Source organism: Vipera ursinii (genome assembly GCF_947247035.1).
Source record: "Vipera ursinii genome assembly, chromosome: 2".
In the NCBI taxonomy this organism is placed as follows: domain Eukaryota; kingdom Metazoa; phylum Chordata; class Lepidosauria; order Squamata; family Viperidae; genus Vipera; species Vipera ursinii.
The window spans coordinates 17231778-17246951 of NC_139513.1; the positions used below are offsets into that span (position 1 = coordinate 17231778).

Sequence of the window (15174 nt, forward strand, 5' to 3'; positions counted from 1 at the left end):
CACCCTGGCAAACAAACCAGCGGGAGAAACGCTTTACGCCTAGAGAGCAAGTCTTGTCTCCAGGAAGGGAGAATAGAGGAGAGGAAGCTCTCTGCTCCAGCCATCCTGACAACCTCCAGGGCGAGGCAGAAGGCGAGGCTTCCCCTCATTGGTAGCCAGGGATCCAACCTGCCTTCCCCTCCCATTGCCCTCCCCGATTTCCATCCTGCGTCAGTCTCTGCATGTGACGGAGGCAGGTGCACTCACGAAGCTCTCGTTTTACAAGGAAAGGGGTCAGTGGCAAAAGGGGCTACCAGGCTACTCTGTTCCATCCGTCCTGCGCTGGACCCAGAAGCCAAGGAGAGCCCCTTTAATCACAAGAAAGGAACATGTCATAGAATGCAGACTATATTTTGAATAGAATTTATTATCTTCAGTTAACATTAGAAATTCGCAGAAAAATTCAAGCATGGGATGAGAATTAGGTACTGGTTGTGCTGAGCAGGGCTTATGTACATTTTAAGAGAAAAATCACGACTGCAATCTGGATATTTATGTAAAATAAAATGACAACATCCATATCAAACAGAATGCACCATTAAAATGGGCAATACCCAGAAGTTGACAAAATATTGTAAGGTGGGGGGGGAAGAGAAACTTTGTATTCCAAATTAGTATACCCAGGAACCTAGGAATGTGGAGTGTTTGTCAAATGGCAAGAACCGCGAGGGGGGGGGAATTCTACCAAAGGACAGGGACAATTGATCAGCTGGATAACCTTTCTACTCCACAAAATAACAAGAGGAAAAATAAAAATAATTTTGAAATTTTAAACAAGAGTTATATTAATGACCAATGGGGTTATAACACTAATAAACAAGATGTTACCAAAATAAATAGAAGGTGAAACAGAAATGATAAAAAAATCAGGTTTTGAGATTGAATAAAAAGTAAAATACTTGGGTGTTAATCTGACAAATATGAACTTCATGATGTTTCAAAATAATTACGTTAAGGTATGGGTTGAAATTGAAGATACGATAAAGAGGGAAAAGCTACAGTTGTTGGCGACAATTTCCATGATTAAGAAGAGAGATTTATCTTGAACATTATTTTTGTTCCAGACAAAACCTATTCTCTCAAGTGATGTAACAGTTAAAGCAGGGCTTTTCAAGCTTTTCACAGATTGTTCCGTTCGTCCTGCGCTGGAGCCAGAGACCAAGGAGAGCCCCAACTTTCAGCGGAGGCTCCCCAACTTTCCTGCAGAGCGCAGGACCCGGGCAGCAGCAAGCTGCCGATGAAGAGGGGCGACGCCGAGATCATCAGTCCTTCCCCGCCCTTTGCAGGCATCGCCGCCCCAGCCTCCGTTTCCGCCGCCCTCCTTTCGGCGAACCCCGCCCCCCTCGGAAGAAGAGCAGCGACGTAGAGATTCCGGGAGGCCGGAAAAGGAAGGTCCCCTTTCATTCTCTTCTATCAGGTCCCCTCTAGGAAGCACATATCTCTCGTTCTGGCTTCTTGTTGAGCAGGGGTCTTCAAACGTGCCTGGCTGAGGAATTCTGGGAGTTGAAGTCCAGAAGTCATTAAAGGGCCGACTTTGAAGACCGCTGTCTCCTCAGGCGGGTAAAGCCCGAGTGAGCGGAGAGCCATTTCTTCCCTCCTGCACACCGGAGAAGGGGCTGCGGAGGGGCTGAGGGACATTTGGGACTGCCTCGGGCTTCTTTTGGCTGCCCTCGAGCAGGAGGCCCGAAGGGATCCCCAGGGATGGAGGCCGCCCTCAGCCCAGAGATCCACCGCCGGCGCTTCCGCGGTCTCGACGGCTGCCGCCAGGAGGCCGAGACGCCCCGGGAGCTTTGCAGCCGCCTTCACCGCCTGTGCCGGCAGTGGCTGCGGCCGGAGAGGAGCAGCAAAGGGGAGATGCTGGACCTGGTGGTGCTGGAGCAGCTGCTGGCCCTGCTGCCCGCGGAGATGGCGAGCTGGGTGAGGGAGTGCGGAGCCGAGAGCTGTTCGCAGGCGGTGGCCCTGGCCGAAGGCTTCCTCCTCAGCCAAGCCCAGCGGGAAGAGCCGGGAAAGGGGCAGGTGAGGAGGCGGGGGGGGGGCTTCATCCCGGGAGCTCCATTGGGGGGGGGGAATGATCAAGAATCTAATCACTTCTGCAAGAAAACAAAGGGATTAGAAATATGACTCTGTAGCCTTTATTAAAACTATATTATCAAATATTTTGATAACTAATTTCATTTTTTCCCTAAATTAATTTATCCCTTTACATCTCTGTATCCTTGTGCTGTTATACATATATGTCATAATAATCAGTGTTTAGGTTCTGATCTGTGCTATCTGAATCTAGATAAGGGGAAGGAACTGGATTATGTGAATGGCCTCTGATACCCCTAGAATACCACAATAGTAAGAGAAACAAACTGATTAACAGTTATTAACAGTTTATCTACTTAAAAACACAGCCTGCTGTTTTAACTCCCATTTACTCAGAAATATAAGTCACATGCAGAGTCCCTGAAGTGTCTCTGATTTCAGTTAGGGAAAGCAAAATGTAAGGAATGTGAACTATCATAGATATTGTCTTCTGAAAATGGATTATGAATCAGGCTGTTCTTCAAATGCAGGAGCCGTTCACAGGGGAGATTTCAACAGAGCTCTGGGGCAGAGTAGATCAATCCCGCTCTATTCAAGAGGTGATTTACAGGAGGACCCAATTCTGGCCACCTTGCCAGGTAGGTGCAGGTTTTTTCTGAGAACAGTAGCGTTCCAGCTCCATCCATTCAGGAGCTGTGTTTAATACCAAAAGCTGAGTCTATGTGGACTTGAACACAGTGTCCACCCACATTTGGCTTTCAGGATTGTGCTGGAAATTGAAATGCGACAATTCATAGGCAGGAACCTTTTGTTAGAAATGAAATTTAATTGTAGAAAGAATTTAATATTTCTTAATGCTATTAAGAAAAGTACCTAAAATTGTTAGAAATGAAGCCCATGAATTGAAACTATAACAGTGGGAATAAACATACCTGAGAAGTGTTTATTTAGTTTATTAAATATTTATGCCACCTGTCTCCCTTGTAATGTGTCTGTAAGTATACCAAGAAAAATACAGCACATGAAGGATATGCCAGTAAGTCAACACTAAGTGGCTGTAACAATAAAACTGTTGTTCAACCTTGGCTATGTTCAATTCTGCAACCTGGAAGCAACTAAGCCGTGATTTGTTAAGGTGCAACTTCTCAGCCCCATGGACTATGTGGACAAGATGACATGAATCCGTCCTGAATGTTCATTTGGCTCTTGCAACTCTGTGTTTTCCCTTGTGTGCATTGAGAGAGAGAACTTTCAACTGTTTCCTGGGATTGTCTACTTTTTTCTCTTTCTAGAACACTAATCCCTTTGAGGAGGTGACTGTGGACTTCACAGAGGAGGAGTGGAGGCTGCTAGATTCTGGGCAGAAGGCCTTGTGCATAGAAGTCATGCAGGAGATTTCCCTCAATATGGCTGCTCTGGGTAAGGGCACACAGTTCAATTCGCTATAAGGTCGTGGCAGAAACATTCAACAAAGAATTAAGAAAGATCCTAGCTAGTCCATTGAAGTGACTGAACAGATTGACTGATTCAAAACTAAAGCTTTAATCTGTGTTTTAGATGACAACATTATTTCTATGTGATGAAGATTCTCCTATATAACAATTTGGAGATATCACATCCTGGCTAGCCAAATGGATTGTACTAAACTTGGAATGCAGATTGGCATGTTTTTGAGTGGGACCCTTCTAAATTTTAATCAGAATATTAATTTTCATTTTCCCCCTCATGCAGATGATGTGTCTGTGAATGAGAACGACAAGGAGGCAAGGTTAAATCTACTCGAAATAGAGAAGAATAAAATAAAAGTGATCCTTCGCCATCAGAGGGACACCAAAATTCTAAGGAGAAAACAGCCACAAAATGGAAGGGAGAAGCCATCCACTTTTCTTGGTATTTGTGGCTTCTTATCCAAGCAAGATCAGAAAGAAATGAGAAAAGAAAAATATAGAAAAAAAGAAAACTTGAATTCAAATTACATAACTATGGCAGAAACCAGTCTAAAAAAAACATGCATGCCTCTAAAAACTATGGAGAATAACTCCTCCATTTCTACTTCAAAGAAACCAAATACCTCTGTAAAAACTGGGGGGGATTGCAGTCTGAGCAGAAAGAGGAAACTCTGCATGAAATGTGGAAAGAGTTTCAGTAACAAATTTCATCTTATTTACCACCAAAGGATCCACACTGGCGAACGACCATATAAATGCATGGAATGTGGAAAGACCTTTACCCAGAAAAATCAGCTTAAATATCACGAACGGATCCACACTGGGGACAGACTATATAAATGCATGGAATGTGGAAAGACCTTTGCCCGGAAAGATGATCTTAATCGTCACAAAAGGATCCACTCTGGGGACAGACCGTATAAATGCATGGAATATGGAAAGAGTTTCATTAGCAACAGTCATCTTAATCACCACCAAAGGATCCACATTGGGGAGCAACCATATAAATGCATGGAATGTGGAAAGAGCTTTACCCAGAAAGGAGATCTTAATCGTCATGAAAGGATCCACACTGGAGAGCGACCGTATAAATGCATGGAATGTGGAAAGACCTTTACCCGGAAAGGATCTCTTACTCTTCATGAGAAAATCCACACTGGGGACAGACCATATAAATGCATGGAATGTGGAAAGAGTTTCATTAGCAACAGTCATCTTAATCACCACCAAAGGATCCACACTGGGGAGCAACCATATAAATGCATGGAATGTGGAAAGAGCTTTACCCAGAAAGGAGATCTTAATCTTCATGAGAGGATCCACACAGGGGAGAGACTGTATAAATGCATGGAATGTGGAAAGAGCTTTGTCCGGAAAGGATCTCTTATTCTTCATGAGAGGATCCACACAGGGGAGAGACCGTATAAATGCATGGAATGTGGAAAGACCTTTACCTGGAAAGGATCTCTTATTGTTCATGAGAGGATCCATACTGGGGAGCGACCATATAAATGCATGGAATGTGGAAAGACCTTTGCCCGGAAAGATGATCTTAATCGTCACAAAAGGATCCACAAACGGGAGAGACCGTATAAATGCATGGAATGTGGAAAGACCTTTATCCAGAAGGGAAACTTTAATCTTCATGAGAGGATCCACACTGGGGACAGACCATATAAATGCATTGAATGTGGAAAGAGTTTCATTAGAAACTGTCATCTTAATAACCACCAAAAAATCCACACTGGGGAGCGACCATATAAATGCATGGAATGTGGAAAGACCTTTGCCCAGAAAGAATATCTTAAACATCATGAAAGGATCCACACAGGGGAGAGACCGTATACATGCATGGAATGTGGAAAGACCTTTACCTGGAAAGGAGCTCTTAAACTTCATGAGAGGATCCACATTGGGGAGAGACCGTATAAATGCATGGAATGTGGAAAGACCTTTACCCAGAAACATCAGCTTAAATCTCACGAAAGGATCCACACTGGGGACAAGCCGTAGAAATGCACGGAATGTGGAAAGAGCTTCATTAGCAAAAGTAGCACTGGGCTACTCAGCATGCTTCTCTTTTGCTCTCAAAGAGACTGGCTGAAAATGTCCCCCATCAAAAGGTGTTCTAGGGGCAACTCCTGGAGTAGGTTGGCTAAATGAACTTTGGATTCCAAGGGTCTGAGCCTTCTTCAGACTGCATTTTATCCTCTGAAAAGGGAAAGGAGAGCTGTCATGCTGCAAAGGAGTATAAGCTGCAACCCCCTCCAGCTCAAAAACTGAATAACATTCCAGTGTTCCATGCTTGTTATTTTCCAACTGGAATAATCTGGATGCAGAAATGATCACTGAACAGTCAGTGGGAAAAGGACATCCTGAGAAGAGTTACAATCTCTATTCCTAAGTAAGAAACCTGCATGTTCTTGATGTGTTACTAATTTAACAATTTCAGTGATTCACCTAACAAATGGGGCACGTAAAGTCATAAAATGGGACAAAACTCATTTAACAAATTTCTCCATTAGCAACATCAATTTTGGACTCAATTCTGGTTGTAGGTTGAAGTCTGTCTACACACCCATTTACCACAATTTAAATAGAAAAATTGTGCTTCTTTCTCTGCCATTAATCTTTGCACTGTTCTATCCCCTTCTCTCCCTCTCCTTGTCTTAAAGAAGCTTCTCCTCTGGCAACACCGTAGCTCCAGCTAACACTCACAGTCCTGCGTGGTTTGCCACCAGTTCAGCTCATCCCCCGGCAAACGTTTCCACTCCCCCCTTTTTTTATACTGCTTTTCAACCCACCGTATGTGTTGTACCTGCCCACTGCCAAAGTACCACCAGTTGGACAAGTACAACAGGTTGAAAAGCACTAATTTAAAGAATGGCAGAAAAACATCAAAATATTATTTACTATTTTTATTTGCTGCCTGTCTCGCCACAAGGGGGCTCGGTGTTTACAAAGTTAAAAGCAATAAAAAAGAGTGTGTGGTCCTTACTCAGTGTGTGGTCTTCAATGGAACTGCATCTATGTGGAGGGAAGTGTGTAGTGGCGTGCGCCAGGGCTGTGTTCTAGGCCCAGTGCTCTTCAGAAGATAGGCTTAAGATACAGAAGGATCTTGACAGACCTGAACATTGGGCACTATCTAACAAAACGAAATTGGGTGGTGAAAAATGTAAGGTTCTACATTTAGGCAAGAAAAACCAAATGCACAGGTATAGTATTGGTGGTATCTTGCTCAATAGTAATAACTGTGAAAGGGATCTCTGACTCCTAGTGGACCAGACGTATCAAACCCGTGACGTCACTTGACGTTGTGTGACATATCGGAGCTTTTTTCCCATTGCCAGCCATGGGATGGGCGCGGTTTCCTTGTGACGTGTCCGGCCAGCGGTTTGACACCCCTGTCTTGGATGATCCACTTAAATATGACCCAGCAGTGCGCTACAGTTGCAAAAAAACCCAACACACTGCTAGGCTTCATTAACAGAAGGATAGAATCAAGTTCACATGAAGTGCTAATACCACTTTACAATGCCTTAGTACAGACATGTCAAACACAAGGCCCAATCCTGCAACGCCCTGGCTGAGATGCGACTCCAGCAGCGGAGCCACTCTGGCTCCTCTGCCGGGCTGCTCTGGCACGCGGGCTCCTGGGTCAGGCGCTGCCAAGGGCAAGAAAGTGGGCAAGCAGAGGCGCCCAGCTGGCCAGGCCCAGATCCTACAAGAGGTAACTTGCATAGATTTGAAGAGTAGATCCCAGTATAGAGACTTCTGTGATGGTTGAACAACCCATAAGATAGTTTTGCCCCATTTTATTTATTTATTTATTTATTGATGGGATTTATATCCCGCCCTATCTCCTGAAGGACTCAGGGCGGCTCACAATAAAACATATAATAAGTGCATAAATCAAGATAAAATGAAATTGAGAACATCAGTGCAATAAAAAATTAGAGAATTTAAAAATGAATTAAAAATACTAAATATAAATTAATTAAAATGCCTGTCAGTCTAGGTCAGCTTGGTGGAACAGGTGTGTTTTGAGGCCGCGGCGAAAGGATTGGAGGTTTTGGGCTATCCGAAGCTCAGGGGGGAGCTGATTCCATAGGGTTGGTGCTCCCACAGAGAAGGCCCTCCCTCTGGGGGTCGCCAGCCGACATTGCCTAGCTGACGGTACCCTGAGGAGGCCTTCTCTGTGTGAGCGTACTGGACGATGGGAATTTGTTCCCGGCAGCAGATGGTCCTGCAAGTATCCCGGACCTAAGCCATGTAGGGCTTTAAAGGTAAGTACCAGCACCTTAAATCTCACCCGGAGGGCAACTGGTAGCCAATGCAGCTCACGCAGGAGGGGTGTAATATGGGAGTATCGGGAAGCTCCCATCACAACCCGTGCAGCTGCATTCTGCACCAGCTGAAGCCTCCGGGTGGTCTTTAAGGGCAGCCCCATGTAGAGAGCATTACAGTAATCAATACGGGAGGTAACGAGTGCGTGGGTGACTGTACGTAGGGCATCTTGGTCCAAAAAGGGGCGCAATTGGTATATAAGACGAATCTGGGCAAATGCCCCCCTAGCCACGGTTCCAATGTGCTCTTCAAAACTGAGTCGTGAATCTAGGAGGACGCCCAGATTGCGTGCTTTATCAATGGGAGGTAACATCTCTCCTCCTATAGTCAGAGATGGAACCTCTTGGAGTAAACAAGATGACGGTATGTACAGCCACTCAGTCTTGGCCGGGTTGAGTCGAAGCCTGTTTTCTCCCATCCAAATCTGTACCGCTTCCAGACAACGGGACATCACATCGAGGGCAACACTGGGTTGGTTCGGGGTGGAGATGAATAGCTGGGTATCATCAGCATATTGATGATATTTCACCCCGAAGCTACGGATGATCTCTCCCAGCGGCTTCATATAGATGTTGAACAGGAGGGGCGAGAGCACCGAACCCTGAGGCACTCCACAATTAAGAGGCCTAGGGCTTGACCTCTGCCCTCCTGCCAACACCGTCTGCGAACGGTCCGAGAGGTAGGAGGAGAACCAACGCAGAACGGTGCCTCCCACTCCCAGCCCCTCAAGACGACGCAGTAAAATACCATGGTCGATGGTATCAAAAGCCGCTGATAGATCTAATAGGACCAGAACAGAAGAATTTTACGACCTTTTTTCCACAATTGTTAAAGTGGTTAAATTAGTAACACAGTTGTTAAGTGAATCTGGCTTCCCCATTGAGTTTGCCTGTTAGAAGGTTGCAAAAGGTGATTATGTGACCCTGGGACGCTGCAACTCTCCTAAATATGAGCCGGTTGCCACCTATGCGAATTTTGATCATATGCGTATAGGGATACTCTGATGGTCATAAGTGTGAAAAACATAAGTTTTTCAGTGCCATTGCAACTTTGAACAGAAAATGAAATGGTGTAAGTCGAGGACTATCTGCAATTGACAAAGTCACCACCTTAACTTAGAATTAAAGGCCTACTTTTAAGGTTTATTGTGGGACACTAGAGGCAGGATCTGTATATTGTGTTTAGACATAATGATATTTCTTAATCTTTAATCATTCGGATTTTTGAACCATGATTTATGAAGTAGCCTGATGGTCTACATGTAGCTAATTGCTCATTTGGTACTTCATGTTTTAAATAATCCATCACTTCCCAGAGTGTATGAATCCGGACAGTATTTTAATCATGAAAATTAAATTAAACTCAAAACTTTGCTGGTATGATGCTACAAAACATTAAGTTAGCAAACATGGAAGCCAAGAGTCAGCTGCACTGAGTGAGCAGCATTGAGCTGGCCACACCCACTTGGCCATGCCTACCTGGCCACACCCACCTTCCCCGCCACTGGGCAACCATAATGCTGATGTGGCCCTCAATGAAATTGAGTTTGACACCCCTACCTTAGTAAGACCACACTTGGAATACTGCATCCAGTTTTGCTCACCACGATGTAAAAACGATGTTGAGAATCTAGAAAGAGTACAGAGAAGAGCAACAAAGATGATTAGGGCCCTGAAGGGTAAAACATAGGGAATGGTTGGTAAATGGTAAAACATAGTCTATGGAGGGTAGAAAGAGCCTTGCTGAGGAGAGAGGCGATATTGGCCACCAAAGTAACCAGAGGGGAACTAGCCCACAAATGTATTCAGTTTGGGGGAGAAAAGCCTTTAATGACTACAGGTAGTTCTCGATTTACAACCACAATTTAGCTCAAAATTTCTCATTAAGTGAGACCTTTTTTAAGTGAATTTTGCCCCATTTTACTGCATTTCTTCACTATGTTGTTAAGTGAGTAACTGCAGTTGATAAGTTAGTAATCTGGTTGTTAACTGAATCTGGATTCCCCATTGACTTTGCTTGTCAGAACATCACAAAAGGAAATCACATGATCTTGGGACACAGCAACAGTCCTGAATATAAACCAGTTGCCAAGCATCTGGATGTTGATGACATGATCATCAGGATGTTGCAATGGCTGTTAAGTGAAAATTGTCATAAGTCACTTTTTTCAGCACCGTTGTAACTTTGAAAGGCCACTAAACAAACTTATAAGTCAACGACTTCCTGTTCATCAGACATGTCAAATGCAAGACCTGCAGGCCAAATCCGGCCCGCTGCGTGGTTATGTTCGGCCCCTGGAGCTGCCCTGGAAATGCAGAAAGACCGGCCCACAATGTCTCGGCCTGGCCCAGGCTGACCGGGTGCTGATCTACAGGAAAAAAACAAATGAATCCATGCATTGAACATATTTGCAACAGTCAACTTATTATTTATCCACGGATCTAGGTATTGTGGGAAGTTTATTAAACAGTGGAAAGTTAGAAAAATATTTGGTTTGAACTGGAATATTATCTACCATCCAAGTGGTGACACAGGAGAAAAGCTATAACAAAAAGGAGGGTTAGGGATTTTCTTTTTAAACTTGTTAATGGGTTAGGGAGGGGGGAGGGACATAAGGCCCGGCAGAAAGATGGGGGGATTTTCCGGACCTTTCTCAGTCCAGGTTGGTAGACAGTCGCGGCGATGGGGGGGCCGGGGTGGGGGGTCTTGGGGCCCGAGGGGATGGGGTGGGGACAGTGATCCCCACGGTGATTGGGAATGGCGGCAGAAAGATGAACAGAGGGCCATATCGAAATCTGGGATCGCGCCCCGGCTATCTTCGAGCGGTGGGCGCGCTCCGACCCTCTGCCACGTGTTTCTGGGACAAAAAAAAAGTTCCATGAGACTCGCAGGAAGTTAGAAAATCTCATGGAACTTTTTTTTTTTAACCAATACTCCTACAAACACGAGGACTTGGGTCTAATTCATGAGGGGCTGCTGCCTCGCTTTCCGTACCGGAGTTGGGATGGACTGGGCGTGGAGACTGCTTGCTGCTTCTTTCCCCGCGGACATTGGGAGCGCCGGGTGGAACCGCTTGTCCCAGGGAACCTGCCACCATCCCGCGCTCTCCAGCCCGTCGCCGGCCAGCTGGGCTTGCCAAGCTCAGGCCTTGGCAGATGGAGGCCGGAGAGGAATGAGAGCCGTGGCTACCCGGCTCCCCCACTTGAGGACGCGTGCGGGGAGAGGGATGCCCAGCTCGGTAAGCCGCAGTCTGCCCACAGAAGGCGCAGAAGGATGGAGGAGGAAGCCTGGCCGGGGACAGGCACAGGGTTGCCCACAGAGTAATCTAACCCTAACCCTGCCCTATCTGACAGAGCAACATCAAGTTGGCTATGCCCACCCAGTCTGCCATTTCCACCATAGGCACGCCCACCCGACGGGCCACGCCCATCCACCACCCAGGGATACATAAGTGGGTTTTGGGTTGCACTTTGGGCACTCGGTCTCTAAAATTTTCACCACCAGTGCCTTAGAGTAAAAAACCTAGAGTTAAATATAACATGTCACTAGATGCTAAAGAAAGAAGAAGTTTAAGTTAACCAAATTTGAAATTATATTTTGCAGCTTGTTGTTTAGTCTGGATGAAAGATTAGGTGAAATTAAGCACATAGGCCTGTTCATTGACCTTCAGCTTTGCTCGGGCAGCTGCTCGTTCCTTTTCTATTTGCAGAATTTTCATTTGGGCCACCACCTCTGCTTGGCAAGCCTCCTCTTTTGCTTGGCAGGCCTTTGTCTGAGCTTCCATCTCTGCTTGGCGAGCCTTCTCCTCTGCTTAGCGGGCTTTGCTCTGAGCTTCTATTTCAGGTTCCCTTCTGGCAAAGGAAAGAAGCACGTTCTTTTCTTCTGCAAGCACACGGGCCTCTACTAGCTTGTCATGTATGCTTGAAGCCCTGGAGCGAGAGGATCTAGCAGAACGTACTGTGACTTTAGTTGATGTGGATCTATGTGATCTGGTCTCCTGCAGTTCAGCAATACGGATTTCTGCATTATTCTTTGCATTTTGCACTAGGACACGGGTCGGCAACCCGCAGCTCCGGAGCGCGGCAGGTCTCCGAACGGGATGGCGGCGGTTTGGAGAGGTGCACGCGCACCTCTCCAAATGGAGAGTGGCGCCTGCTGTTTAGAGAGGTGCGCACACACCTCTCCAAACCTTTGGAGGGCTGCGCGTGCACCTCCGCCCGAACGGACAATGGTGCCGCGTTTGGAAAGCTGCCAGATCCCCCGCAACCTCCAGGTGAAAATCCTCCATTTTCTCTCTCACATCCCTCCCTTAAAAATTCCGTTCCCAGCGAGGCCCTGGGCTTTTAAAAGCCACCGGGGCCCGGCCGTTGTAGGCGAGGACCAGCTTCCTGGCTCGCTCCCTCTCTTTTCCGCAGGCATTATTTGCTCGAAAGTGTTTAAGTTTATTGCTCTAATGATGTTTTTAATTAGCGCTTCGGACCAGGTTCCTCTATTTTTGAGGGAGGGGAGAGGGAGGAGAAACTTATTGTAAAAAAAAATAGAGGGAAAAGACTCCGCTGGAAGCAATTCCTGCTTTGCAAAAGCCACTAGTGCCGAGAACTCTGTTTGGGCGGAGGTTCGTGCGCACCTCTCCAAAGGGGAGACCCGTCGCCGCACAGGTGCCTCCCATGTTTTTTGCGCATGCGCAAAATGTTTTTTGTGCATGCGCATGTGTGGACGAATGCGCGCACACTTTTTGAGGCTCCCACTTTTTTGTTTGTGTGATGGAACCGGTTCTGAGTGGCTCTTTTCCTTTTTCCGGTTGCCGACCCCTGCACTAGGAGATCTCTTTGCTGGTTTAGTTCATCAATTTTGGTCAGTTCTGCTGAGGAATCATCTACATTGGAGTCATTCAAAAAGCCTGTGTATTTTGCAGACAGCCGCTGGTAACTTCCACAGTTCTTGTTCCCCAATTACAAACTACCGGTAATACTTGACCAGAAAGACCTCCAATAACAAGTGCTTAAATTTGGGGGTGATTCCTGTGTAAAACATATGCAAATTGCTACTCTGAGGAGTCTATTTAGTTATCATATGAAATTAAAAATTTTGTTTAGCTTATTCTTGATTTTTAGTTATACAAATTCTCAATAAATTTATTACGGGCCATCAAATGAGTATTGATTAATCAAATAGGTAAGATTTTCTCCAAGATGATCTTTCACGATTTCCAGAAGAGGAGTATTGTACTGCAGGCACCTGTCCAGCCACCTGATTGGTCCACCTGGCCGGCGGGAATTCTTGGGCACCAGGTTGGGTGACACCTGCAAGGCGGGAGAATGGAGCCAGCGGCTTGACTAACGCTTGGTAGAGACTGGGGGATATAAGGGCAACCTGGGCAAGGAAGGCCAGTTCGGCCACATGGAGTGAAATAAAGCAGAGTTACCCTAACCCTGTCTCCGAGTCATCTGTCGTGGCACCCAGACATAACAAGTATTTAAACAAAGACATGAAAAAAGAGATTGGTGCCAGCTCCATTAAACCGAAACCCTCGGTCCTCTAGGCTCACTTCTGCTCTAGCACCCTGGCAAACAAACCAGCGGGAGAAACGCTTTATGCCTACAGAGCAAGTCTCGTCTCCAGGAAGGGAGCATAGAGGAGAGGAAGCTCTCTGCTCCAGCCATCCTGATAACCTCCAGGGCGAGGCAGAAGGTGAGGCTTCCCCTCATTGGCAGCCAGGGATCCAACCTGCCTTCCCCTCCCGTTGCCCTCTCCGATTTCCATCCCGCGTCAGTCTCTGCATGTGACGGAGGCAGGTGCACTCACGAAGCTCTCGTTTTGCAAGGAAAGGGGTCAGTGGGAAAAGGGGCTACCAGGCTACTCTGTTCCATCCGTCCTGCGCTGGACCCAGAGGCCAAGGAGAGCCCCTTTAATCACAAGAAAGGAACATGTCATAGAATGCAGACTATATTTTGAATAGAATTTATTATCTTCAGTTAACATTAGAAATTCGCAGAAAAATTCAAGCATGGGATGAGAATTAGGTACTGGTTGTGCTGAGCAGGGCTTATGTACATTTTAAGAGAAAAATCACGACTGCAATCTGGATATTTATGTAAAATAAAATGACAATATCCATATCAAACAGAATGCACAATTAAAATGGGCAATACCCAGAAGTTGACAAAATATTGGAAGGGGGGAAGAGAAACTTTGTATTCCAAATTAGTATACCCAGGAACCAAGGAATGTGGAGTGTTTGTCAAATGGCAAGAACCGCGGGGGGGGGGGGGGAATTCTACCAAAGGACAGGGACAATTGATCAGCTGGATAACCTTTCTACTCCACAAAATAACAAGAGGAAAAATAAAAATAATTTTGAAATTTTAAACAAGAGTTATATTAATGACCAATGGGGTTATAACACTAATAAACAAGATGTTACCAAAATAAATAGAAGGTGAAACAGAAATGATAAAAAAATCAGGTTTTGAGATTGAATAAAAAGTAAAATACTTGGGTGTTAATCTGACAAATATGAACTTCATGTTGTTTCAAAATAATTACGTTAAGGTATGGGTTGAAATTGAAGATACGATAAAGAGGGAAAAGCTACAGTTGTTGGCGACAATTTCTATGATTAAGAAGAGAGATTTATCTTGAACATTATTTTTGTTCCAGACAAAACCTATTCTCTCAAGTGATGTAACAGTTAAAGCAGGGCTTTTCAAGCTTTTCACAGATTGTTCCGTTCGTCCTGCGCTGGAGCCAGAGACCAAGGAGAGCCCCAACTTTCAGCGGAGGCTCCCCAACTTTCCTGCAGAGCGCAGGACCCGGGCAGCAGCAAGCTGCCGATGAAGAGGGGCGACGCCGAGATCATCAGTCCTTCCCCGCCCTTTGCAGGCATCGCCGCCCCAGCCTCCGTTTCCGCCGCCCTCCTTTCGGCGAACCCCGCCCCCCTCGGAAGAAGAGCAGCGACGTAGAGATTCCGGGAGGCCGGAAAAGGAAGGTCCCCTTTCATTCTCTTCTATCAGATCCCCTCTAGGAAGCACATATCTCTCGTTCTGGCTTCTTGTTGAGCAGGGGTCTTCAAACGTGCCTGGCTGAGGAATTCTGGGAGTTGAAGTCCAGAAGTCATTAAAGGGCCGACTTTGAAGACCGCTGTCTCCTCAGGCGGGTAAAGCCCGAGTGAGCGGAGAGCCATTTCTTCCCTCCTGCACACCGGAGAAGGGGCTGCGGAGGGGCTGAGGGACATTTGGGACTGCCTCGGGCTTCTTTTGGCTGCCCTCGAGCAGGAGACCCGAAGGGATCCCCAGGGATGGAGGCCGCC

At 46.2% G+C, this 15174-nt stretch overlaps 1 protein-coding gene across 1 annotated transcript; it reads left to right on the plus strand.

The window, feature by feature from the left end:
• Positions 1-2526: 2526 nt before the first annotated feature.
• Positions 2527-6515, plus strand: LOC310636102 (uncharacterized protein). The gene is made up of 3 exons (XM_083355629.1): positions 2527-2708; positions 3363-3489; positions 3802-6515. Exons 1-3 carry the CDS (start codon positions 2574-2576, stop codon positions 5529-5531), a joined length of 1992 nt encoding a protein of 663 aa, XP_083211755.1. The 5' UTR covers positions 2527-2573; the 3' UTR covers positions 5532-6515.
• The last annotated feature ends 8659 nt before the right edge of the window (positions 6516-15174 follow it).